Source organism: Bos javanicus, chromosome 22 (assembly GCF_032452875.1).
Source record: "Bos javanicus breed banteng chromosome 22, ARS-OSU_banteng_1.0, whole genome shotgun sequence".
In the NCBI taxonomy this organism is placed as follows: domain Eukaryota; kingdom Metazoa; phylum Chordata; class Mammalia; order Artiodactyla; family Bovidae; genus Bos; species Bos javanicus.
The window spans coordinates 43,712,894-43,738,734 of NC_083889.1; the positions used below are offsets into that span (position 1 = coordinate 43,712,894).

The window sequence follows — 25,841 nt, forward strand, 5'->3', positions numbered from 1 at the left end:
AAATAGTTTATAGGTGAAGAAGAGAGGAAATGTAACATACTGCTACTGCTACTGCTAAGTCACTTCAGTCGTGTCCGACTCTGTGCGACCCCATAGACAGCAGCCCACCAGGCTCCCCCGTCCCTGAGATTCTCCAGGCAAGAACACTGGAGTGGGTTGCCATTGCCTTCTCCAATGCGTGAAAGTGAAGTCCCTCAGTTGTATCCGACTCTTCTCGACCCCATGGACTGCAGCCTACCAGCCTCCTCCGCCCATGGGATTTTCCAGGCAAGAGTACTGGAGTGGGGTGCTGTTGCCCTCTCCAATGTAACATAAGACAGGGCCAAAAGTATTTAGAGGTGTTCAGAGAACGTTGAATAAACCCCAAATGGCTGAAGAATGAATAGAGGAGCCTGGTGGGGCTACATTTCATGGGCTGGGAAAGAGTTGGACACAACTGAGTGACTGAGTACACATGTACAGCTGAAGAATAGGTAGTTAGGAATACAATATCTAGGTATTTTGTGTTTCTGTACAAATTTTAGAATAATTGTGTTCTAGTTCTGTGAAAAATTCCATTAATATTTTTACAAAATATTTATTTTTATTTATTTATTTGGCTGCTTTGGGTCTTAGCTGTGGCACATGGGATCTTCAACCATCCTGTGGGAATCTTTCATGGCCTCTACATTGGAAACTCAGGTCTTAACCACTGGAACGCTAAGTCCCTGACTGTGTTTTTTTATTTTGTTTTGTTTTACCAATGTATGGGTCCTGCTTTCTTGTTTCTTTGTATATCTCATAATTTTCTGTTGGAATCCGGACATTTTAGGTAATATACTGTAGCAACTCCAGGCACTGGTCTCTCTTCCAGTTTGCTATTTTTATTAGCTTGTTTATTTGTTAAGAGACTGGGCAAATTATTTTAGTGAAGTCTGTTTTGCTCCCCACAACCTCTAAAGTACCAAGTGTTGCTCCTCAGGGAGCCACAGTGTTGGGTATGCCGAAAGTCATCCTGGAAAGGCTATGGTTTCAAATGTCTTTCTTCTCTCTTTCTCTGGCTATACATAGCTGTTAGTCTTCACATACTGCTGGTTAATTGCTGTATTGTTTTCAACAATTCCATAGAGGTATAACTTGCTCTACTGTAATCAAATTCAGACTCCCTTGAAAAAGCAGTTGCCAGAGTCAGTGTTTGGTGGTTATTCTATCCCAGGAGGGATCGTACCAACAGTCTCCTTCCCTGGCTCTTTCTCTCAAACAAACTAGCTGGTGTATGATTTAGCCGGAATCTTCACCAAATCACTGAACCTTCCTCACAGTTGCTCCTTGCCACAACCTCCACTGTTTTTGAGGGCACAGTTAGGCTTGAATTTTTCCATGTTCTATTGCAACTGAAGTCAATTCCTTTGGGAAAAGATTAGGAGCTATCTATTTTATGACATGCTTCTCCTTCACTTCCAGGCAAAATATCTGAGCCAAGGCCTTGGAGCTGGGAATGGGGATAGTGATAGGCTTCTCTCAGTGACAATCCCACTGAAGAAGTCGAGCACTTAATGGAGTGTGTGCATTCTAAGTCACTTCAGTCATGTCTGACTCTTTGAGACCCTGTGGACTGTAGTCTGCCAGGCTCCTCTGTCCATGGGATTTTACAGGCAAGAATATTGGAGTGGGTTGCCATGATGTTCTCCAGGGCATCTTCCCAACCCAGGGAACTGAACTCGAATTTCCGGTGTCTCCTGTATTGGAGGCAGGTTCTTTACCACTAGTGCCATCTGGGAAGCCCAGACTCAGTGGAGTAGAGAGTACTAACCTGAGGTTAGCCTTGTCTCTTTTCTGCTATGGAGCTGCCACCTTCCCAGCGAGGGCAAGTGTGATTGGTGTCTCAGTATTCTCAGTGGTACCATGACCAAGATCGACCCTCCCTTCCATGAGTGGTATTTGTGTGGTACAAGGGAGTTCCCACCTTCCAATTACTTTCACCAAGAACCTAGCTTTAACAAAACCAGTTAAGCCATCCAACTGAAACCTGGGTGGTGAGGGAGCCCTCTGTTCTTGACTGCACTTGTCTGGAGTGGAGTTTCCACATTCTGAGCTGGCAGCAGGGTGGGAGGGAGAAATCCAGGTTTAAATACCACAGATTCTCACTTTTCCTTCTAAATTTTCATAAAGTTTCACCAATAGATGTTTGTTCATTTTCTGTATACTCTTATGACCATTTTCAGTGGTTTAAAATTAAATCTTTGTTTTTAAAATAATGTGTTAGTCACTCAGTTGCGTCCGACTCTTTGCAATCTCATGGACTGTAGCCCGCTAGGCTCTTGTCCATGGAATTCTGCAGGCCAGAATACTAGAGGGGATAGCCATTCCCTTCTCCAGAGGCTCTTCCCTGGTGACCCAGACAGAAAAGAATCTGCCTGAAATGCAAGAGTCTTGGGTTTGATCCCTGAGTCAGGAAGATCCCCTGGAGAAGGGAAGAGCAATCCACTCCAGTATTCTGGCCTGGAGAATTCCATGGACAGAGGAGCCTGGCGGGCTACAGTCCATGAGATTGCAAAGAGTCGGATGCAACTGAGCAACTAACGCACTTTAATATTCACCACTTTCACTGGGGACCATGTCCACAGAACTCCTCACGTTGTCATGTTGGAAGTCTTCTCTGGGTTTCTTTCTGTAATTTTAAAAATATGACTTCTTTTAAGATTTTCTCTTTTTTGTTGCTTCTCAGCTATTAGATTGTGAAGTGCTTTTTTGTTGTTTCTTTTATATTCCTTCCTGTTGAGAAGATTGAGATCCTTAGATCTGTATAGTTGTTATCAAACTTGGAAAATATTCACACATTATTGCTTCATTTTAAAAAATTTGTCTCCTTCCTTCAATTCTGGAATTCTAGTTTTATGTATTTTAGACTGTTTAGTATTACTGCAAAGGTTACTGAACTCTGTTCAGACATTTGCATTGTTTCCAATGTGTCATATTTTCTTTGATCCAGACCTTTTATTTTCCGTATCTGTTAATTACATCCCAGGAAAAAATGGGTGATGGCCTTTGAGGATAAAGGGCCATCTGTTCTCCTTATTCTGGTGCTGTCAGTTCAACTGACTATTTGGTATATTTTTAACCAAGACTACTCAGTGTAGCCTTTGAACCAATTCATTAATACCTTCAGTTCCCTTAAACATTGAAAATTTTAAGCACAGTCAACTAAATACTGGAGACTAGAAAAATAAAGTAGCCTTCAGAGCGAGGAAAATGAAGAAAAAGTCTCCTTAGGGGAGAATAAAAGGAATATGAGGCATTTTGGTGGGGGGTGGAGGTGAGGTGAGGAGGAAGGTAAAGAGGCAACATTAAAGATGGATTGTGAAATTAAGTCGAAGTTGACAGGTATGTTTCACTTTCCATAAAGCTTGTCAAAATATAACGTGTCAGGTTTTCTTCCACACTACTTTGCTTAAATAAAAAAAAATTACCCCAGTATGTCTAGGTATTAAGAATTTGTATAAAGTGCAATATCTTGGAACTTTAGTAACAGCAGGGCACAATGTTTCTCTCCTGGATTATTTTGACCAATACCAAAAAGTTTCTTATATTTATTTTCCTGAAGATTGAACTAGAATTTTCAGTGAGGCATTAGTAATGGCAAGCAAGTATTAGTGAGCTACACAAATCGTCACATGATAAAGATTTGCTTTTAAACTGAGAGATAGGTGGCTTTGATCATGTTCTTTTTAATAGTTACTGAGGGGAATTTCACCTTGTGATATGTTCAGATATTTTTGATGCTATAAATGGCATTGTATTGGATGTTTACTGTTAAATTGGTAAATTCCTTAATGAAAGGACAGGGGGGAAAAAGTTGGTGCAACAATGGAAAGAAATTTAATCCCTTAGCAAAAATAAATGGATTTATACTTATAGCATATAATTAAGAATTTCACCATAATACTGTACTGTCAAATCAGAGGTTAATTTGAAAATTCTAACCATTTTTGTTTTAAATCCTTTTTTAAAGTTTATAGGAAAATTTTTCAATCTTGCTTCAGAAATAATGCTTTTGCCTCAGTGGGTTCATTTCCCTATGGTGCGTTTGGATTGTGAAGATTTGAAGACAGGCCTAACAAACAAAGCAAGAACCTTTGCAAACATGTTGCTAAATGATATAGCTTCAAAACATAGGAAAGAAAATGAAAAGTAAGTAGAATCAGTTGCCAAACTCAGAATTTTAGAGTAAAAGAGATATTGGGTTGTCAAAAAATAAAAAATTCCACTGGCCTTCTTACAGGAAAACCCAAATGAATTTTTGGCCAACCAGATAGTTTGCTAATAGCAATTCTTGTTTAAAAATATAAGATTAAAATATAAGTGCTTACAATGTTTTTTCTCCAACTTCAATAAGGATTAAAGCTAATATTTATATAAAGCACTTAGCACAGTGCCTAGAACATGGTACTCAAGAAACATTAGCTGTTTATTTTCCCAGAAGCAATATGAGAAAATTATATGCTTTGAAATCAGAGAGACTTGGATTTGAATCCTGGCTCTACCATGAAAATGACATGAAATGACTCTAGGCGAGTTATTTAATTTCCCTGAGCCTCAATTTCCTGCTGTGCCAGTTATGAAAAATAATACCTTGCCTTGCAGAACTGATGTTTGGATCACAGATAACATTTGTAAAGGATTTAGCACCATGCTTGACAGAGAATAGGTACCCAAGAAAGGGAGCTATCACATCAATAAATATTTTCAAGTCAATAAAAAAATATGACTGTCAGAAAGTTACGTATTGGTTAGCCATCTTTTGTACAAAATTTTATTACACAATGATATGGTAAAGTATTAGACACTTCCTTTCAACAATCCCATTGAGTAATAGCAATGACAATACCATAGTTAATTTTAAAAATGATTTATGTTTGACACGACTTTTTGGTGTTTACTTTTGTAATATTGGTCACTTTTCTGGAAAATTCTACTACTTTCAACAAGCAACTGTCTTATTATAAACTCATGGCAGAAGAGCAGTTGAAAAGTTGTCCATTGTCCTCTGCCTCGTTCATGCTTTGGTTTCTTCCTAAGTTCCTTATGTGAATTAGGTAACATCAAAAGAAGGAAATGGGAACTTCCCTGGTGGTGCAGTTGCTAAGACTCTCTATTCCCAATGCAGGGGGCCCAGGTTCGATCCCTGGTCAAGGGTGCTAGATCCCACATGCCACAAATGAAAGATCCCGCATGCCACGACTAAGACCTGGTGTAGCCAAATAAATAAATAAATAGTCTTCTTTAAAAGGAGGAAATGTGTACCACTATGTTAAGCATAATTTATTAAATAAATTAATAATAAAGAGCAATTTTCTTTTTTTTTTTTTTAGTTCTACCAGTTTATTGCTACCAACCTGTCACCCTCCACCCTCATGCACATATGCTCAGTCATGTAATCCCATGGACTGCAGCCCACCAGGCTCCTCTGTCCATGGAATTCTTCCAGGCAAGAATACTGGAGTGGGTTGCCATTTCCTTCTCCAGCAATTCTCTTACTTCACAGTTTGGTTTAGTATCTGCTTGGGCAAACTTGCTCTCTCTAATCTTATTTGCCCTCTTTCCTTTTCTGTTTTGTTTTGCTTTTGGCCGTGCCACAGAGTATGGGGGATCTTAGTTCCCTGACCAGGGATCGAGCCTGTGCCTCCTGCAGTGGAAGCATGCAGTCCTAGCCATTGGACCGCCATGGAACTTCTACCTCCTTTTCTTTTAATTGTATTGTTGCTCCAAAGGGACTCAGATTCTGCTCTAATAAGAAGAAAGCACCCACAGTAGAATCATCTGCTTATTTTTTGCATTATCAACATTAATATATCCTTCTAAAAAACTTTTTCTAAATAATTTTAAAGATTTATTTATTAATATTTATTTTTGGCTGTGCTGAGTCTTTGTTGCTGTGCACAGGCTTTCTAAACTGCAGCAAGAGGGTACTATTCTTCTTTGCAGGGAGCAGGCTTCTTACTGTGGTAGCTTCTCTTGTTGCAGAGCACAGGCTCTAGAGCTCAGGCTCAGTAGTGGTGGCACATTGGCTTAGTCGCCACCTGGCATGTGGGATCTTCCTGGACCAGGGATCGAACTTGCGTCCTCTGCATTGGCAGGTGGACTCCCAACATCTAGACCACCAGGGAAGCCACTCTTAAAATATTGATAATCAAAAATTAACCGTTGAACTTCCGTGGCGATCCAATGGTTAAGAATTTGCCTTCTCATGCAGGGGGTGTAGGTTGGATTCTTGCTGAGGGAGCTAAGATCCTACATGCCTCATGGCCAAAAAACCAAAAAGTGAAGCAGAAGTAATATTGTAACAAAGTCAATAAAGACTTTAAAAATTATTCAGAACAACAACAAAAAAGCTTTAAAAAAATACTGTCAAGCCCTATGTGATCTGATTTCTGTTCATCTCTACAACTTCATGTTCTATCCTCTTTTTTGCACTCACACTGCTCTGCTTGCCATTCCCAAACTATCTGAAGCTTTTTGCTACCTCAGGCTTTTATCTTTGTTATTTTTCTTCCTTGAAAGCTTTTCCCCTGACATTTGTATGACTCTTCTTTTTCTTTCTCTCATTTTAAATTATCACCTCTCTTGAGAGATCATTCCTGGTCACTTTAAATAAAATACTGGTTCCTTTTCTATACTCCATTATTCTTTATCCCTTTACTGATTTTTTTTCTTCATAGAACTTTTTACTACCTAACACTGTGTTACGTATTTATGTATTTTTTGTCTCTCTCATCAACTTGAATGTAAGCTTTATGATGATAGGGACTTGATCTATTTGGTGTTATATCTCCAATGCTTAGAACTTTGCTTAGCACACTGTGGGTATTCAGTTATTTATTAAATGAATGAATAAGTATAATTACATAGTATAAATGAAATACCTGCATGAACTAAAATTTATTTTAAAAATCACTTACCTTTTTTGTACTTTGTTTTTGCAAGGAGTTTTTCTGATATTTCTAGCAATGGCATGACAATACTGATACTGCAAAGCATAGGGAAAAAATTCTATGAAATATATCTTAGTTAAATAATGGGTATAGATATAGGGTATCTATTAATAGATTCATACATACATAGACTTTCTGAAAGAATCAAGGATTTTAAAAATGTATGCAGAGATTTGATCTTTTCAGTTGCCATGTTTCACAAGGGACATTATTACTACTAACAATAATTAAGCTGATGATTATACTAACACCATAGTTACCAGTAATTGAGAGTGTACTATGCACTGGGCTCTTTTGCATTCATTATTCATTATTGTATTACAACAATCCCACAAGATGAATTTAATAACTTCATTTAATTCACAAATATTCAAAGCTAGTAGCAGCTGAGGCAGGATTTAGATATAGAGCCGCCTGATAGATCCAAAGCGTTCTCTATTTCACACTGAAAATGTTGCCTTAATTTTATAGATTTTATAAATCTATGGTGTATCCTGAGTTGTGTCAGTTAAGTTATACTTAAATATTTTAAGATGCATAACTGATTGTTTTTAGGATCACAGTGCCTATTTTATAGTAATTATAATTGAGTGTAATATAGCATTAATTACTGTACCTATAATAAAACAAGGTATTATGTCAGTATTTGCAGTGAATTTGAAGCAGTTAAAGAGCATGCATTAAAAGTTCCTGAGACAACAGAGGAAATGATGGAGCTTATATCTTATGTAGAAAAAGCCCGAACTGTAGGAATTCAGGAGTTGGTTTCACGGATCAAGGTAGGAATTTTTTAATCTACATATTAAAAAAATTTTTTTTCATTGTGAAATATGGTACACATATTGAAAATGAATAACACATATGGTTAAACACAGTTATAAAGTGAACACCTATGTTGCCACCACCCAGGTGAAGAAGTAGGATATTGCCAGCACCCTAGAAATCCTTTGCATATGACTTTCTGACCATAATTACTTCCCTTTCTGCACCTCCTAGCGGTGTCAACCTGGTTTCTACAGTAATCATTTTTTTCCTTTAGTTCTTCCATATGTGCATCCTTAACAAAGGTTTAAAAGATATTTTCTTTTATAGTTTCTACATTTAGTAGTACATATGCTTGTGCCTTCCCCTACACAAGGTTATATACCTATTCACCTATATTATACTCTAATTTTTGTTTAAAAATATGAGATGCAGGGGGCCTCCCTGGTGATCCAGTGGTATAGAGACTTGCTATACACAGGAGACTAACACAACATTATAAATCAACTATACTCCAATAAAAATTAATTTAAAAACATTATTATGATTGGATGTTGAATTTTATTTTTTGCACCTATTGGTATGATCTTATGCATTTTCTCCTTTAATCTATTAATACAGCTAGTTATATGAATCAGGTTTTATTGGGTTAATTTCTATGTGCAATATAATACATATATAATGCATTCTGAACATTATGTATATTATATACATATACATCCTATGTGTATCTCAAACAAAAACTCTTAAATTAGCCTTTGAATCTGTATTTCAGTTCTTAAAAATTACAGCACTGCATACAGAGCAATGCAGGTTATAAGGGGTAAAGATATTTAATGTCTTATTCAGGTAAATCTCTTGGTTTTAAAGATTTTTTTTTTTTTGCCAGTCACTTCTAAACTCTTTCTGGACAATTGCTATATGCTAATGGTAGGACTTCCCTGGTGACTCAGACAGTAAAGCGTCTGTCTACAATTCGAGAGACCCGGGTTCAATCCCTGGGTGGGGAAGATCCCCTGGAGAAGGAAATGGCAATCCACTCCAGTACTATTGCCTGGAAAATCCTACGGACGGAGGAACCTGGTAGCCTACAGTCCATGGGGTCGCAAAGAATCGGACACGATTGAACGAGTTCACTTTCACTTTCAATGGTAGTCAAAAGAAGTGGTACTGTTATTGAAGATGCAAAACAAAATAAAAGATGTTAAAATCTTTGTCACCAAAGATTAAAAAATTAAATATATAAGAATAAAACTGTAAAATCCTTTAAAAAAAAAAACAACAGAGTTGCTGGAAAAACGCATGTTTGATCACCATTTTCAGCCATATACATGGATAATCAAGTACTTTTATCTTAAGTCAATTGCAAGTGAAAACTATTAAAAAGCTTTAATTTTGGTATGTGTTTGTGTGTGTTAGTCCTCCATTCGTGTCCGACTCTTTGTGACCCCATGGACAGTAGCTTGCCAGGCTCCTCTGTCCATTGTATTCTCTAGGCAAGAATACTGGAGTGGGTTGCCATTCCCTTTTTCAGGGATCTTCCCAATCCAGGGATCAAATCTGGATCTCCTGCATTGCAGGCAGATTGTTTACCATCTGAGCCACCAGGGAGCAAACTAAATGCTCTTACTATAAAAGTCTTCAATTGTGTGCTATGAAGCCAGATAAATAATCCTATAGTTATTCAAATACCCATGTGATTTGGGTGATATGAAATATCAGTTAATAATCTGAGTCAGATTGAAATTTGAAAAAGTATTAGAAATTGTTGTTTCTCTTTTTCATAATGCTTTAGGGCTTCCCTTGTGGCTCAGCTGGTAAAGAATCCACCTGCAGTGCGGGAGACCTGGGTTCCATCCCTGGGTTGGGAAGATCCCCTGGAGAAGGGAATGGCTACCCACTCCAGTATTCTGGCCTAGAGAATTCCATGGACTTTATAGTCCATGGGGTCGCAATGAGTTGGACTTGACTGAGTGACTTTCACTTCCATTCTACATGGTTTAACATATCTGGAATTTCTTCTGTAGGAATCCAAACGCCGGATGAGTTACTTTTTAGATGTATTTCTATTTCCTCCAGAAGACTTAGCTTTAAATTCAGCTGTCCTTATGTGGCCTTGGAAAATTAATCCCATCTTTGATGAAAATGATGAGGTAAATATATTTTTCCTTATATATTTTTGTATTCTGATGTTTTAAGTTCAATGTTCATTGAATTTTCATACATACTTGCCATCTCCTGTTTTTTTTTTTTTTTTGACGTTACACACTGCTGTATTTGTTTATTTGTTTCTGGCTGCATGTGGGCTTTCTCTAGTTGCAGAAAGTGGGGGCTGCTCTCTAGCTGTGGTGGCTTCTCCTTGGGTGGCTTCTCTTGTCGTGGAGCACAGTCTGTAGGGCTCACAGGCTTCAGTCGTGTGGCACAGGATTAGTTGCTCTGAGGTGTGCAGAATCTTCCCAGACTGGGAATCAAACCCACATCTCCTGGCAGGTAAATTCCCATCCACTGTGCTACCAGGGGAGTAGTCCCTTGCCATCTACTTTTAAAAAGTAACTTCATGTGTCAGTATGAGTTTGGGATTAGCAACATTTATGGCCCTGCAGGCTTAAGACAGGCTTAATCCACAAGGTTTTAAAAAGTGGGACTGACATTAAAAAGTTAGAACTATTATCAAATTAATAACAGGGGGGGTTCCTGGTCATCCAGTGGCTAGGCTTCATGCTCCCAATGCGGGGGACTGCGGTTTGATCCCTGGCCATAACTAAGAGTTCTCAAGCTACAACTAAGAAGTTTGCATGCCCCACTGAAGATCCCTTGAGCCACAGTGAGGACCCAACACAGCCAAAATAAATAAATTAAAAAAAAGGAAATTACTAAAAGACTAATAATCATAAGCACTGTGCTCAGTACTCTCCATTTATTAAATCATTTAATACTGACAAAAATCCAGGTGCTTCTATTTCCCCCATTTCATAGCTGAGAAAAATGTGTCTCAGAGAAGTTAAGCAACTTTCTCAGGAGGAAGTTGCAGATTCAGGATTTTATATTAATACTGAATATAGTTCAAATTTTGTAAAAGTCCTAATTTAAGCTAGCTTTCCCTAAATTGGGAAGTGAGATAGTATAGTAATGGAAAGCATAGACTTCAGTCAGATAAGCCCGAATTCTAATCCAGATTTTGACTTTCATGATCTTGTGACATTGGACATGCCTCTGAATCTCTATACGCTTAAATTTCTTCATCTCTGAAATGAGGATATAATACTTGTGGTAACGTAGGTAAAGTGTTTAATAATTCTTGACATAAGAAATGCTCGATATATGGTAGGCTTTATTATTTCCCCAGAATCTGTTAAACAGTTAAACTATGTACTTAAAATAAGAATTATTATGGTCACTTTGGAGATACAGAAAATTTTTTCTGTGTAATTTATTATTCTTTTCCTTTCATATCAGTCAATGTTTTATTTTTATACAGTGTTTTACTTTTACTTTGCTGATGTGTTTTGTTACTGTACAGAGCATTCAGATTTCTCATTTGATCATTCTTTGCTTTGTAGCAAAATAATTAACATGATTAAATTGTTTTCTTTTAAAGCTCATTGAGAATGCTAAACATAGAAAAGAAAATGAACTAATAGCAAAGAGAGAGAAACTGATTTTGGAAGTAGAAAAGGAATCACGGCGCATGGAAGAGTTTGCAGAATTTGCAGAATTGGACCGCATGCAACAGGTCTGATAAACATAGACAGTAGCTGTGGCAGGCTGGTAGATGAGTATAGGACGTGTCTGTATAGGGCTTCCCAGGTGGCTCCAGTGGTAAAGAGCCTGCCTGCCAGTGCAGGAGACAGAAGAGATGCGGGTCTGATCCCTGGGTCAGGAAGATCCTCTGGAGGAGGGCATGGCAACCCACTCCAGTCTACTTGTCTGGAGAATCTCATGGACAGAGGAGCCTGGCAGGGTACAGTCCACAGAGTCGCTAAGAGTGAAACACGACTGAGGCAACTTAGCACGCTAGCAGGCATGTTTGTATAATATAGAAAAGCATGTGCTTACTAAGGCAAAAAGGGGCCTGGAACTTCTGCTAATTATGTAACCTTTTTTGTGGGTTAGTTTTCTTTTTGTAAGTAGACATAGCCATTTTTTGCTTTCTGTCATAATATTGCTGTGCAGTTGATATATAAAGCCGCTATATATATATATATATATATATATATATATATATATATATGAAGTATTGTTTAATCTTATTTTTATAACATTACTTGGGTATTTCTTGAAATGAAAAATGCTTTGCTTTCAGTATGTGACAGATGTAAGACAACTACAAAAACGTATTCAGGAATCTGAAGAAGCAGTTCAGTTTATTAATAAAGAAGAGGAACTTTTCAAATGGGAACTGACAAAATATCCTGAACTGGATAAATTAAAAGTTAACATTGAGCCCTATCAGAAGTTTTTTAATTTAGTTTTGAAGTGGCAACGAACAGAAAAACGGTAATTTCTGGTAATGTAATAAACAGTTCAGCAAAGATATAAAAAGATTTATAAAACATACATTGATTTTTATTGCTGTTGTTGTTGGCTAAGTGTTTAAAAGTAGGACTTACCAGTCCATTTGATAGAAAAACCAAATATCATATAGGAGAAGCGTGAAATGTTGCTAGGGTACCACCTAACCTTATTAATATAATATCTAATTAAGTCTCATTTGGGTTTTCCAGATTTGATTCCATTTTTAATGCAGTTAGTTGATTTGACTCATGCTTAACACCAAAAATTAGAAGTATAGAGTCAAATCAGCATTTTATTTGGGTACCATTAATTGTCCATTGACAATCTGATTCATATTTTAGCACATGCAGCATAGCTTAAGTGGTGGATTTAGTATTATCTTTGTCATAGCTCTGTGTGACTGAGAAAAATGGTTAGTTAACTGCTCTTGCTCAGGATGCTTGGGGCTGGTGCACTGGGATGACCCAGAGGGATGGTACGGGGAGGGAGGTGGGAGGGGGGTTCAGGATAGGGAACACGTGTATACCCGTGGCGGATTCATGTTGATGTATGGCAAAACCAATACAATATTGTAAAGTGATTAGCCTCCAATTAAAATAAATAAGTTTATATTAAAAAAAAACACAAAATGAAGGACCTAGCCTAAGGCCTCTTAACACACCAAAAGTCTCTGAGTTTAATATTATTTTTTCTTTCAGGTGGATGGATGGAGGGTTTTTGGACCTTAATGGCGAAGCCATGGAAACTGATGTAGAGGAATTTTCCCGGGAAATTTTTAAGACTCTGAAATTTTTCCAAACAAAGCAAAAGAAGGAATTACAAGAAAAAAGAAAAGCAGCAAAAAGACGATCTCTGGAAGAAGAGAAACTTGAAGAGGAACCAAAACAGAATCCTACCATTACTATGTGCACTACAGTAATGGAGCAGATAAAAGTTTTTAAGGTACGAACACATGTAATGACATTTTAGAAAGCCCTGCTGGAACTGTTTGCAGCAAGTGCTAATGGAGAGAAATGGAACAACTGGAAAGCAAAACCAAAGCCGACTCCAGAAAACTTGATCTATTTCTTAATATATACTTATTTCTGTCCTGAGGAAGTCCTCATAATCAGTCCCTTCACAGAACATGCGAGAACATGCTTGACAAATAGAAAAGACTATAATGACCAGGTACACTGATATGAAGAGGATAAAAAAATTACTGAATAAACAAGTTAGCCTATACTATGAGCAGCAGCACAGAGTCCCAGTTACCTGAGAAAGCTTTGAAGTCATACTACCTAAGTTTATATCACAATTCTGTGCTTAGTAATGGCAATATGCCCCTTGTGTAAGATATTTAACCTCTCATGTCTCAGTCACCTCATTTATAAAGAGAGGATAGTAACAGTTTTTGTGGCAGTAAATAATGCATCCAGCTTCCCAAGGCAGTGGTGGCAGTGGTTCCTACGAGTGGTAGAGCCACGTTTCCACTGTCAGCATGCTCAGAGTGCAAACTCTGATGGGATTTTCAGCACTGTTCCAGCCCATGTCTAGCACTCTCAGAGATTCTGTGAGCTGCCTGAAAAAAATTTTCTTTAAATTATTTTTAATCTTTAATAAATATCATGGCTTAAAAATATTAAAAAGATACACCTGAACAATCTCCTTGCTATGTTATTACTTTCTTTTGTATACTTAAGATTTTTTTTTAACACATATAACAATATGATTATATTTTCTAAACCTACTATCTTTTTACATAAAATTAACATACTGTATGTATTATTTCCCCCATTGTTTTGGTTAATTTATCTTAGAAATCTTTTCTTGTTGTATATAGAGTTTTTTCATTTTTTTACACCTATAAATATTATATATTAGTGTAAAAATTTCTAAGTATGAAGTGGGAACTGCAAGGTAAATTGCCAAAGAGTAAATTTCAGGTTCAAGTCTATAGTTGAATTACCTTCTGTATGGGTTTTACCAATATATATTTACACCAACCTTGACAACAGAGTGTCATCATTCTTGGGTTTTTGGAAATCTACTAGTAGAATTTCATTTTTCTTATTACATAAAGTGTTAAGCATAAATTAATATATTTAAGAATATTTTGTATTTCTTTGCTTGTGAACTATTTGGTCTTATCATTTTCTATTTTTTTATTTAATAGTTGGTCTTTTTCTTACTGATTTACAGGACATAAATAGTTCTGGAAACAGGACTAGGAAGACTAGACTTTGTATGTTAATATTTTATTGAGGATTTTTGAGGTTATATTCAGGAGAGATGTTGGTCTTAATTTTCTTGTAATATATTTGTCAAATTTTGTTATCAGGATTATGTTGACCTTATGAAACAAACAGGAAATTCTATCTCTATTTTCCAAAAGAGATTTGAGTGAAATTGTTATTATTTCTTTAAAAAATATTTTAGAGAAACATTTGCCAGTGATACCATTGACTTGGAACTTTATGGGAAGGATTTTGAAAGCAGTTTTATTTTTTCAAAATAGATATAGGAATATTCAGGTTTTGTGTTAATTTTATGTCAGTTTTAGTAAAGTGTAATTTTCAAGGAAATCTTCCATTTTTGAAAACTTAAATTTATTGCCATAAAGTTGCTCATAACATTTATTTATTATCTTTTAATGTTTGTGGAATCTTTAGGAGTAACTCCTTTTTCATTCCAAATATTAGTAATTTTTATTTTCTTTCTTTTTTTTTCAGCTAGAGATTTAGTTATAGTTTATTGTTAGCATTTAAGCCTTTGGTTATGTTTTAAATTTATCCAGATGATACTCCTCTTTTCCTTTCTTATCAGCAACATCCATTATTCCTGTCTTCATAGCAGTGCACCATCATAATCTTTGAAAGTCATCTTGAGATGGAAGATAAACTGTCCCATACCACTAGTAGTATCAGTAATTTTTTTCCCTGCTATTTTCTTTCTTTATTTTTGGCTGGGGCACGTGTGATCTTAGTTCTTCAACCAGGAATCAAACTCGCGCTCCCTGTTGTCACTGCTGCTAAGTCACTTCAGTCGTGTCCGACTCTGTGCGACCCCATAGACGGAAGCCCACCAGGCTCCCCCGTCCCTAGGATTCTCCAGGCAAGAACACTGGAGTGGGTTGCCATTTCCTTCTCCAGTGCATGAAAGTGAAAAGTGAAAGTGAAGTCGCTCAGTCGTGTCCAACTCTTAGCGACCCCGTGGACTACAGCCCACCAGGGTCCTTCATCCATGGGATTTTCCAGGCAAGAGTACTGGAGTGGGGTGCCATTGCCTTCTCCTCCTGTTGTCACCAGGACTTCTAATACTATATTGAATAAAAATGGTTAGAGAAAGCAACTTTGTCTTGTTCCTGAACTTAGAGGAAATGTTTTCAGCTCTTCACCATTGAGTTTGATGATAGCTGTGGGCTTGTCATATATGGCCTTTAATGCATTGAGGTATGATCCCTCTATACTCACTTTGTTGAGAGGTGTTTTTTTTTTTTTTATTATAAATGGATATTGAATTTTGTCAGAAGCTTTTTTTGTATCTATTGAGATGGTCATATGATTTTTATTCTTTAAAATGGTTAAAATTGATTACTTTGCAGATATTGAATCATCCATGTATCCCAAGTGGGATCAAGTGGGATAAATCTCACTTGATCATGATATATGATTCTTTTAATTAATTGTTGAATTTAGTTTGTTCGTATTTTGTTGAGGATTTTTAAATCTATGTTCATCAGTGATGTTTGCCTGTAATTTTCTTTTTTGTGTGTTTTCTTTGGTTTTGGTATCCAGGTGGTAATGGTCTTGTAGAATAAATTTGGAAGCATTCCTTTCTCTGTAGTGTTTTGGAATAGTTTCAGGAAAAGTGTTAACCCTTCTTTAATTGTTTGGCAGAATTCACCTGTGAGGCCATCTGGCCTGGGCTTTTCTTTGTTAGGCATTTTTTATTAATAATGCAATTTCATTACTGATAGTCTGTTCATATTTTCTATTTCTTCCTTATTCAGTCTTGGAAGATTTTACATTTCTTGGGATTTATTAACTTTTTCCAGGTTGTCTATTTTATGGTGTATAATTGTTTGCAGTAGCTTCTTATGATCCTTTGTATTTCTGTGGTGTCAGTTGTAACCTCTTTTATTTCTGATTTTATTTATTTGGGCTCTCTTTTTTTTTCTTAATGAGCCTGGTTAAAAGTTTATCAATTTTATCTTTTAAAAGAACTAGCTCTTAGCTTCATTGATCTTTTTCTTTTTTATTTTTAGTTTCTATTTTATTTATTTCCACTCTGGTCTTCATTATTTCCTTCCTTCTACTATCTTTGGGTTTTGTTTTTTCTCCTTTTCCTAGTTCCATCAGGTTAAGTTTAGACTGAGAATTTTCTTATTTCCTGAGGTGGACTTGTTTGCTGTAAAATTTCCTCTTAGAACTGCTTTTACTGTGTCCCATGGATTTTGGAATATTATGTTTTCATTTTCATTTGTCTCATGGTATTTTAAAATTTCCTATTTGAGGTTTTCAGTGATGCATTGACTCTCTCTTTTTGTGGTAATGTTACATGGTTTTGGTTTGTGGTTACCAAGAGGTTCATTTATAACAACCTATTATAGATGTCTATTTTAAGTGGATAATTTCTTAAGTTTGAATACCTTACATTTTCACTAACCTCCCCAAATGTTTTATCCTTTTTACATCTGTTAATTTTTGCCTAAACTGCAATTGCAGATAGAGGTGATTTTTACTGCTTTTGTATTTTAACTTTCCTCCTAGCTTTATGAGTGGTTAATTAACTACTTTTTCTCCAGGTTTGCCTTGACCAGTGAGATTTTTCCTTTTACAATTTTGTTTATTTATACTTGTTATTTCTTTTAACGTTTGTTGTAAGATGTTTTTGGTGGTGATAAACTCTTTTAGCTTTTTGCTTGTCTGTGAAAGTCTTTGTCTCTTCTTCAGAGATAAAGATAAATCTGAAAAATAACCTTGCCAGGTAAAGTTTTCTTGGTTGTAGTTTTTTCCTTTCATCATTTTGAATATATTGTTCCACTTCCTTCTGCAGAGTTCCTGCTGAAAAATCTGCTTAAGGTCTTATGGGAGTTCCCTTGTATAATACATAACTAGTTGCTTTTCTCTTGCTGCTTTTAAGATTCTCTCTTTATCTTTAATTATTGTCATTTTAATTTTAATGTGTCTTGGTGTGGACCTGTTTGGGTTCATCTTGTTTGAGATTCTCTGTGCTTCCTAGAGGAGGGTATTTATTTCCTTCTCTAGGTTAGGGAAGTTTTCAGCTAATATTTCCTCAAAGAAGTCTCTCCTCCTTTCTCTCAATTTTCTCCTTCTGGAGCCCCTATAACATGAAAGTGAGTACACTTGATGTTGTCTCAGAAGTCTCTTAAACTATTGTTGTTTTTTAAAATCCTTTTTTTCTTTTTTCCTGCTTAGCTTGGGTGATGTCTGCTACTCTGTCTTCCAAATCACTGATCTGTCCTTCTGTATTATCCTATCTACTGTTGATACTTTCTAGCAGTTTTTCATTTCAGTTAGTATATTCTTCACTTCTGACTGGTTCTTCTTTATATTTTCTAACTCTTAGTTGAAATTCTGTGTTTGTCCATTCTTCTTCTGAGTTCATTGAGCATCTATATATTACCTTGAACTCTATATTGGGTAGATTGCTTATTTGCATTTAATATAGTTCTTCTGAGGTTTTGTCTTGTTCCTTTGTTTGGAACATATTCCTCTTGTCTCCTCATTTTGCCTAATTCCCTGTGGTCACGTTTGTATATTGAATAGGACTGTTAGGTCTCTTGATCTTGGAGAAGTGACATTATATAGGAGACATCCTGTATGGCCCAGCAGCACACTAGTTCTGGCACTAGACGTGTCTGCTCTAGGGGTGTCCCCTATTCATACCACAGGTTCCTTATGTTGTGCAAGGGCTAACTGTTGAAGGTATAAGTGGGGCTGGCCCTTGGCCTATCTGGCTGCAGTGCCGTGACTCATGCAGTTGCTGTCAGTGCCCTGGTGGGCATGGCAGTCTCCTGGTGAGGCTGGCGTGCGGCTGGGCAGTGCTGCTTCAGGCTCATTGTGGGTGGGGCAGCCTCTCTCTGTGTTTGACTGTGGGCCCTCCAATGGCAGGGCAAGCCCCCAGCACTAACAGGCCAGAGGGAGAATTCCTAAATGGTACTTGCTGGTGATCCTCACAATGGCTGCCACCAGCATCTCTGTCCCCAGGGTGCATCCCAGAGGCCTCCTGCCTCTCTGATAGGCTCTCCAAAACCAGCAAGCGGGTCTGACACAGGTGCCTGTCAGACTTCTGCCTCTTTGCTGGAACTTGGACCATGTGAGCTTCTGCCTGTACCCTTTAAGGGTGTAGTCTTTGTTTCTTGTAACCCTCTGTCTCTCCTGAATGGAAGCCCAACTGGCTTTCAAAGCCAAACATTCTGGAGGCTTGTCTTCCCAGTGCAAGACCTCCAGGCAGGGGAGGCCAGAGTGGGTCTTAGACCCGGTGCTCCTTGGAGAGGAACTCTGCAGTTGTAACGTTCTTTCCATTTGTGTGTCACTGACCTCAGGGTTTGGTTTCTGACTAGATTGCATCTCCACCCCTTCTACCTGTTTCATTGTCGTTCCTTCTTTGGCCATCGGAGGAGGTGAGTTCAGGGTCTTCCTACACTGCCATCTTGATCCACCCCTCCTCCATAGCTTTTATTTATTTATATTACCTCCGTGGCTGGAGACTCAATACAGTGTTGATTAGAAATATTATGGGTGTGCTTATGTTGTTCCTGATTGTAAAGGAGATGTTTTAATATCAGTATCAAAAGCAATGAATTAAGTGTTCTTGTTGAATATTTTTTTATTTCCAGATGGTTATATTTTGGTATTTTGGAGCAGGCTTTTTTCCCGTTTATGCTATGTATGTGTGTATATAGCTATATATTATGTTATACTATGTATTTCTCCATTTAATTATAGAATAAACATGACTTTGTATTTCTATAATACTGTGACAGTTTTAATTATTGTAGTTCTAGCATATACTTTAATATCTTATAGAACATTTTCCATCACCCCTCCTTTTTTCACTGTTTTAGTTTTCTTGGTTATTTCTACATGTTTATTTGTGCAGATGAACTTTAGAATAATTTTGTTAGTTTCTCTCCCCTCCTGAATCTAACTCATTAAATATTAAATGGGCTTATTAAATATATTACATAATTTCAAGTGTATGGGTATGAAAGTCAAGTGAGTGACTCATTTTTTCCATTTTCATCATTAGGATTACATCCCTACTGTCTCTATCCTTTGTAATCCAGGAATGAGAGCACGTCATTGGAAGCAGTTATCAGAAATTGTAGGCTATGACTTAACTCCAGACTCTGGAACTACACTGAGGAAAATTTTAAAATTAAACCTTGCACCATACTTGGACAAATTTGAAGTGATAAGTGCAGGTGCAAGCAAGGTAAATATGCAGATCTACTGAAATACCTTATTTGATGAGCTTGTTAATTAAATAACCATAGTTTTAGTTGTGGTTGAATGTATAGTTTGGGATAGAAGTGGGAGAAACTGGGGAAAAGTGGCAGAAGGCCACTCGTATTTTTCCCCCACAAAGTCTATACTTCTGTATGATTCCCTTGTCCTGAATCCAGAGTACAGATGGTTCCTTTGACCTCTTCTTAATTCTGCCACACTGATATGCATGGGTGATATGCTGGTTTTGAGATGTATTTTTTTCTATTAAGAATGGAAATGGATGCCTGTGTATGTGGCATGTGATGTGTATGTATTCTAGGCAGAGTAAGTATGGCCCTGTAGTCTTCTTGAATACACTGAAAACATCTTCAGGCTGTAGACTGCAAAAAGGCACCTCAGGGAAAATCCAGCAGGTCTTTCATACTGTTGTCTGTTTTGATACTGACAGCTTTGACAACAAGTGAATTTTTAAAAACTACATTGTCATTCACCATAGGAATTATGTAGTTGTTTAAAACCTTTTCTAACTTAAAGACAGTTGCAGAATATCTTACAAAAATGCACCAAATGCTTACTAAATTTATTAGGGAAAGTCCATACGTATAGTAAATAAGATTCCTTATTCATCATCCCATTCTTTCTTTTTTATCCTGTGTAGGAATTTTCATTAGAGAAAGCCATGCATACAATGATGGGAACTTGGGATGATATTGCTTTTCATATAAGTTTATATCGTGATACTGGAGTCTGTATTCTTTCTTCAGTAGACGAAATTCAGGCTCTCCTTGATGATCAAATTATAAAAACTCAGACAATGAGAGGCTCACCATTCATCAAACCATTTGAAAAGGAGATCAAGGTTTGTTAAATATGATAATCAACTCCTGGTCATTTATAAAGATTGACATTTATTACATATTTACTCTTGTGGGAATAAGTAAGTTTGTTGGATAGCTTTGTTGAAATACAGAAACAGATATCTACCTTAAAATTAATGTGAAAATGTATAGAACAGATGAGACACTAACTCTAATGATTTTGAAAAGAACAAGTGATGTTTTAGTAAGAAAAATCTTCTCCAATGACAGTGACAGATTTGGAAGGAAAACAGTTGGTATTATTTAATCTAACTGTAGATGCCTAGGCCCTGTTTCATAGTATATTCTTGTAACTTGTAGTGAGGTTCTATATACTGTACTTTATATTTGAGAACTAGCTTGAGAACCCTTTAGAATAATTAATGAATTATTTTCCACTTAAGAAAACAAGTGATATTTGAGACTGTAAGATTATTTAATGTCATGACCTTATAGTTGATGTGGGTAAATACAGAAAGCAAATAATTTATAATAATGAGGCGCTTTAGTATCAGTATTCTAACTGGAGACTATATAAAGTGGAAAAAAGATAAACAACAACTGGATTTTCTCCCTAGTATTTATTGACTTCTAAATATGTGCCAGATACTACTGTAGGAGTTTTACATTTACTAACTCATTTAATCCTCAAAGCAGACAACCAGGATAGGCAGATTATTATCAGCATTCATAGATAAGGAAACCAAGGATAGAAAATTTACCAAGTGCACACAGCTAACAATGACAAGCTGAAATTCAAAATAAAGCAGTCTGGTTTTAATTTAAGCATAGTGTTGTTATGGGGCACCTTAGCTTTGAATATTTGGAGAAGACAAAGAGTTATGTTCTTCTAAAAGGACATAACGCTGCACATCTTGCCTTGAGTCAGGCTGACTTAACCCTTTCCTGATAAGATGTATTTTGCAAGTACTTCTTTGACAAAGGAGAATTTCTAAGACAAATTTGAAAGCTCTCTTAGAGGTTTTCAAACAAAAATGTGAGGCCAATCTCTTGATATATAGGATCTCAGGCCATAGATTTAAGAATCAAAGAGAGATTATATACATGATCCTTGGCTAATGAAATATCTAATGGATTCTTGGAGATGTGTGGTAATAAGATTCCCCCCTCCAAATTGTGTTGACGTAGAGCAAATTGTGTTGACATTTCTCAACGTGGCACTAATGACGTTTTGGGGTAAATAATTCTTTGTTGTGGGAGTTGTCCTCTACTTAGCAGCATCCATGACCTTTGTCCATTTGATATAAGTAGAACCCTCACCCCACTTGTTGTGACAAATGAAAATGCCTCCAGACATTGTGAAATGTCCTTTAAGGTGAGGGCAAAATAGCCCCTAGGTTGATAACCACTGGTGTGGGGCAGGATATATTCCTGGATGCTTTTTAAACTTGAGACAGTTCACCTAGGGAGTAGGAAATTGGTCTAAATAACTACAGTCATTTACAGCTGTGAGTTTTAATGATTTAGGAAAACTTCAGACCTCCTAGTTTTTCAAAGCGAGTGTGAGACACCCACGAGTGACTTTGAGCTGTTTTGTGCTGATTCAAAAATAACAGTGAATTTAAAACGTGTAGCCTTTGTTATAATTTATAGGGTTCCTTTAATAACTGGAATTCAGTATAATATGCTTTCCATTAAGGCGTGGGAGGACCGTTTGATTCGAATACAAGAAACGATTGATGAATGGTTAAAGGTACAAGCTCACTGGCTATACTTGGAGCCCATTTTTTGCTCTGAGGATATCATGCAACAGATGCCAGAAGAAGGGCGTCAGTTTCAGACAGTAGACAGACACTGGAGGGATATCATGAAGTTTTGTGCAAAAGATCCAAAGGTGAAGTATTTGTTTTCTCTCTTTCAAATAAAGGGGAAACCTTTATTTCTGGCTATTACAAAAGGCATTTCACTTTTTTTCAACTACAGAAATAAAACCTACTCATTGTATACAAACTGGAAAGCTCAGGGAAATAAAAGGAAGCATAAATAATTTTACTTTTCCGTTCTTAAGATACACTATTCATAACCCTTTAATATGTATAGTGGAGCTGCTTCAAATGTGCATTTAACTTACTTGGCTTCTAGAATGTATACTCCATGCTTCCTCTTGTAAAGTAAACAGTAAAGGGGACTTCCCCGGTGGTCCAGTGGCTAGGACTCCATACTTCCAATGCAGGGGGCCTGAGTTCGATCCCAGGCCAGGGAACTAGATCACACACACCACGACTAAGACCCAGTACAGCCAAATAAAGAAATGAAAATAAATATTTAGAAAAAAATAAATAGTAAAATAAAGTGAAGGAAGCCAGAGGGTGGGGGAGAGAGAGGGAAAGAGAGAGAGAGAATGAATATGAATGAATATGAGTCATGCAGGTGACTCACCTGACATTCTACTCGGTGACTCTGTATGCTTGGGGTGATGGGAAAAAGAGTCAGCAGTTCTCGCAGCTGGTCTCACTTGCTCTGTGTCTCTCCTAGTGAGTATAGCACCCTGTTGAATGTAATTTTAATGTTGAAAGGCAGGCCATGTATTTTTTATACACATAGATATATATGCACTTAAAAAAAATCTGGTACTCAACTTAATAAATAACAATCTATTTCAATGCTGGATGAAAAAGTAGCTGTGCTGGACTGTTGAGAATCAATAGTACTAAAATTTATGTTTGAAAGACTTCCCTTACTTGTTGATTTTAGAACCTTTTTAAGACAGTATTTCTTAGAGAACTGAAATCAGAAGTTTTTTTTTTTCTGCAAAGGGCTGCATGGTAAATACATGATAAATACTTTATGAGACCTACTGTGTTTTTTATAACTACTCAATTCTGCTATTGTAGCAAGAAAGTGGCCAAAGACAATATGTAACTGAATGGATGTGTCCATACAATAATGTAACTGTTTATGGACACTGACATTTTCATGTGCCATGAGATGGTTTTCTTCTTTTAATTTATTGAACCTTTTAAAAGTGTAAAAATAGACTGTTTATAGTTGACAGTTGTAAATATAAAAATTAAATCACAAACAAAACTAGCATATTCTTCTCCTATCATTCAAAAGAATACAGGAAAAATGAAAATATATATGACAATGATAATTTCTCACAACTATCAACTTTGGGTAAGAATACTTATGATTTACTTAGTTTTACATTACAAAAAACTTCCTGACAATTTTCATAAGTCTTTTGACATCTTAACATTTTTAATGTATAAGTTAATGTTGAGATCTTATCATTATATCTGGTCTATAAGTTCTGACCTGAATGAATGGGTCTCTTTTAGGTTCTTGCTGCTACTTCTTTAACAGGTTTACTGGAAAAACTGCAGAACTGCAATGAACTTTTGGAGAAAATTATGAAAGGCCTTAACGCATATCTTGAAAAAAAAAGACTTTTCTTCCCTCGGTATGATGAATAATCAATTGTGCTATCATTAAAGCATTTTCTGAGGTGCAATGAATTATAACTAAAGCTTTTGTATTTGTATGGTTTTCCCTAGTTTTTTCTTCTTATCTAATGATGAAATGCTAGAGATTCTGTCAGAGACCAAAGATCCACTTAGAGTTCAGCCTCACTTGAAAAAATGCTTTGAAGGCATCGCCAAATTGGAGTTCCTTCCCAATTTGGATATTAAGGCCATGTATAGCTCTGAAGGTGAGCGAGTGGAGCTGATTGCACTAATTTCCACATCTGCAGCTCGAGGTGCCGTGGAAAAGTGGCTCATTCAAGTAGAAGATTTGATGCTTCGAAGTATTCATGACGTGATCGCGGCAGCCAGGCTGGTGTGTTTCCTAGAATTTAATGTATATCCTATATTCTGTAAATGCCTTTTTTTTTAAAGGAGATTTTTGAATGAGTACCAGTAAATTCACACTTAAGGGTCTTACTCTTTTAAGCCATTTATTATTATTTTTTACTCCATTCCTAACATTATTATTAAAGTAATAATGGTAGTAAGAATTTATAATAATGTGCGATTAGGTACTCCAAAAAAAAAAAAAAAGGTGCTGTAAGAAAGAATAATAAGGTGTATCTAATTTGGAGTGAGGAAGGTAGGTTGCTAGTGATAGGCTCTTAGAGAAAGTAAAATTGAAACCAAGACCCAAAGGGTAAGTAGGAATTAACCAAATAGAGAGCAAATGGAAGACCATCTAGGGTATCCTGTATGAAGGCCATGGGGTCAGAAAGAATCTCAGACATGGGTGTTAAATGTGTGATACGGTTTACTTATTGCTGTTTACACTCAAACAATTACTTAAAAACTCATAATGAGATAAACATTAAAGGAGGATCTATAATATTTGAGAGAAATATAACACGTAGGCACTACATGTATCTCACTTAGGCTAATTCAATAAACCTGATCTTGAACGATAATAAATTTCAGTATATTTCTTCCTCTAGGACCACAAAGGAAGAGTTGTATAGTAAAAATATCATTTTAAAAGGCATTGCAGTCTTCCCTTGTGGATCAATGGCTAAGACTCTGAGCTCCTAGTCCAGGGGCCCTGGGTTTAATCCCTGGTCAGGGAACTAGATCCCACATGCAGTCTTACATGCTGCAACTTAAGTCCTGGCTCAGTCAAATAAATATATGTTTAAAAAAAAAAAAAGGCATTGCAGCCTTATATCCAGCAACTCACTTTGAGTAAGAATCCTTTTTCCTTTTTCCTTCACAAAGAGCCCTATGAGAATCATCTTGCAGTGTCTATTCTGTTCAGTTTCAAAGTTCCTGCAGATAAATCTTGACTTTTTCTCTCCATTTTCCATCTATGGTTCCAAAGCACAAAGGAAAGAATCAACATTATCCGTGAAAGTATTTCCTTAATCCATATAGAAATTTACCTTCTGTGTACCTAGCAATGGCTCATCCATTCTTTGAAACTTAGCCTTCTTTGAAACCTAGGTTAGTTTGTTACTTGCATTTATTCATAAATATTTATAAATATTATAAATGTTTGATATTTTTAAAATGTCATGGACTGTCCTAGTGTGGCGCAGACAGTAAAGAATGACCTGGTTCAGTCTCTGGGTTGGGAAGATTCCCTGGAGAAGAGCATGACTACCCACTCCAATATTCTTGGTTGGAGAATTCCATGGAGAGAGAAGCCTAATGGGCTACAGTCCATGGTATCACAAAGAGTCAGACAAGACTGAGCTACTAACACTTTCACTTTTTCCATAAATATTACTAAAAATGAATTTTAATAATTAATATTTATATCCTTATGCTTCCTTTGTGGCTCAGCTGGTAAAGAAT

General features: G+C 36.5%; 1 protein-coding gene across 15 annotated transcripts in view; it reads left to right on the top strand.

Annotated features, from left to right (window-relative positions):
• The window catches only part of DNAH12 (dynein axonemal heavy chain 12), a 191,444-nt gene that overhangs the window by 42,971 nt on the left and 122,632 nt on the right, over positions 1-25,841 (top strand). For 9 of the 15 annotated variants that reach the window (XM_061396580.1, XM_061396577.1, XM_061396583.1 and 6 more), the window contains 11 exons: positions 3,992-4,170; positions 7,615-7,750; positions 9,761-9,886; positions 11,332-11,466; positions 12,037-12,230; positions 12,947-13,190; positions 19,506-19,691; positions 20,364-20,564; positions 22,223-22,417; positions 23,865-23,986; positions 24,081-24,363. In XM_061396580.1, the coding sequence (XP_061252564.1) occupies positions 3,992-4,170; positions 7,615-7,750; positions 9,761-9,886; positions 11,332-11,466; positions 12,037-12,230; positions 12,947-13,190; positions 19,506-19,691; positions 20,364-20,564; positions 22,223-22,417; positions 23,865-23,986; positions 24,081-24,363 (2,001 nt within the window). Of the gene's footprint in view, positions 1-3,991; positions 4,171-7,614; positions 7,751-9,760; positions 9,887-11,331; positions 11,467-12,036; positions 12,231-12,946; positions 13,191-19,505; positions 19,692-20,363; positions 20,565-22,222; positions 22,418-23,864; positions 23,987-24,080; positions 24,364-25,841 lie in introns of those variants that run through there. The other 6 variants (XM_061396587.1, XM_061396578.1, XM_061396582.1 and 3 more) reach the window with 6 other exon arrangements.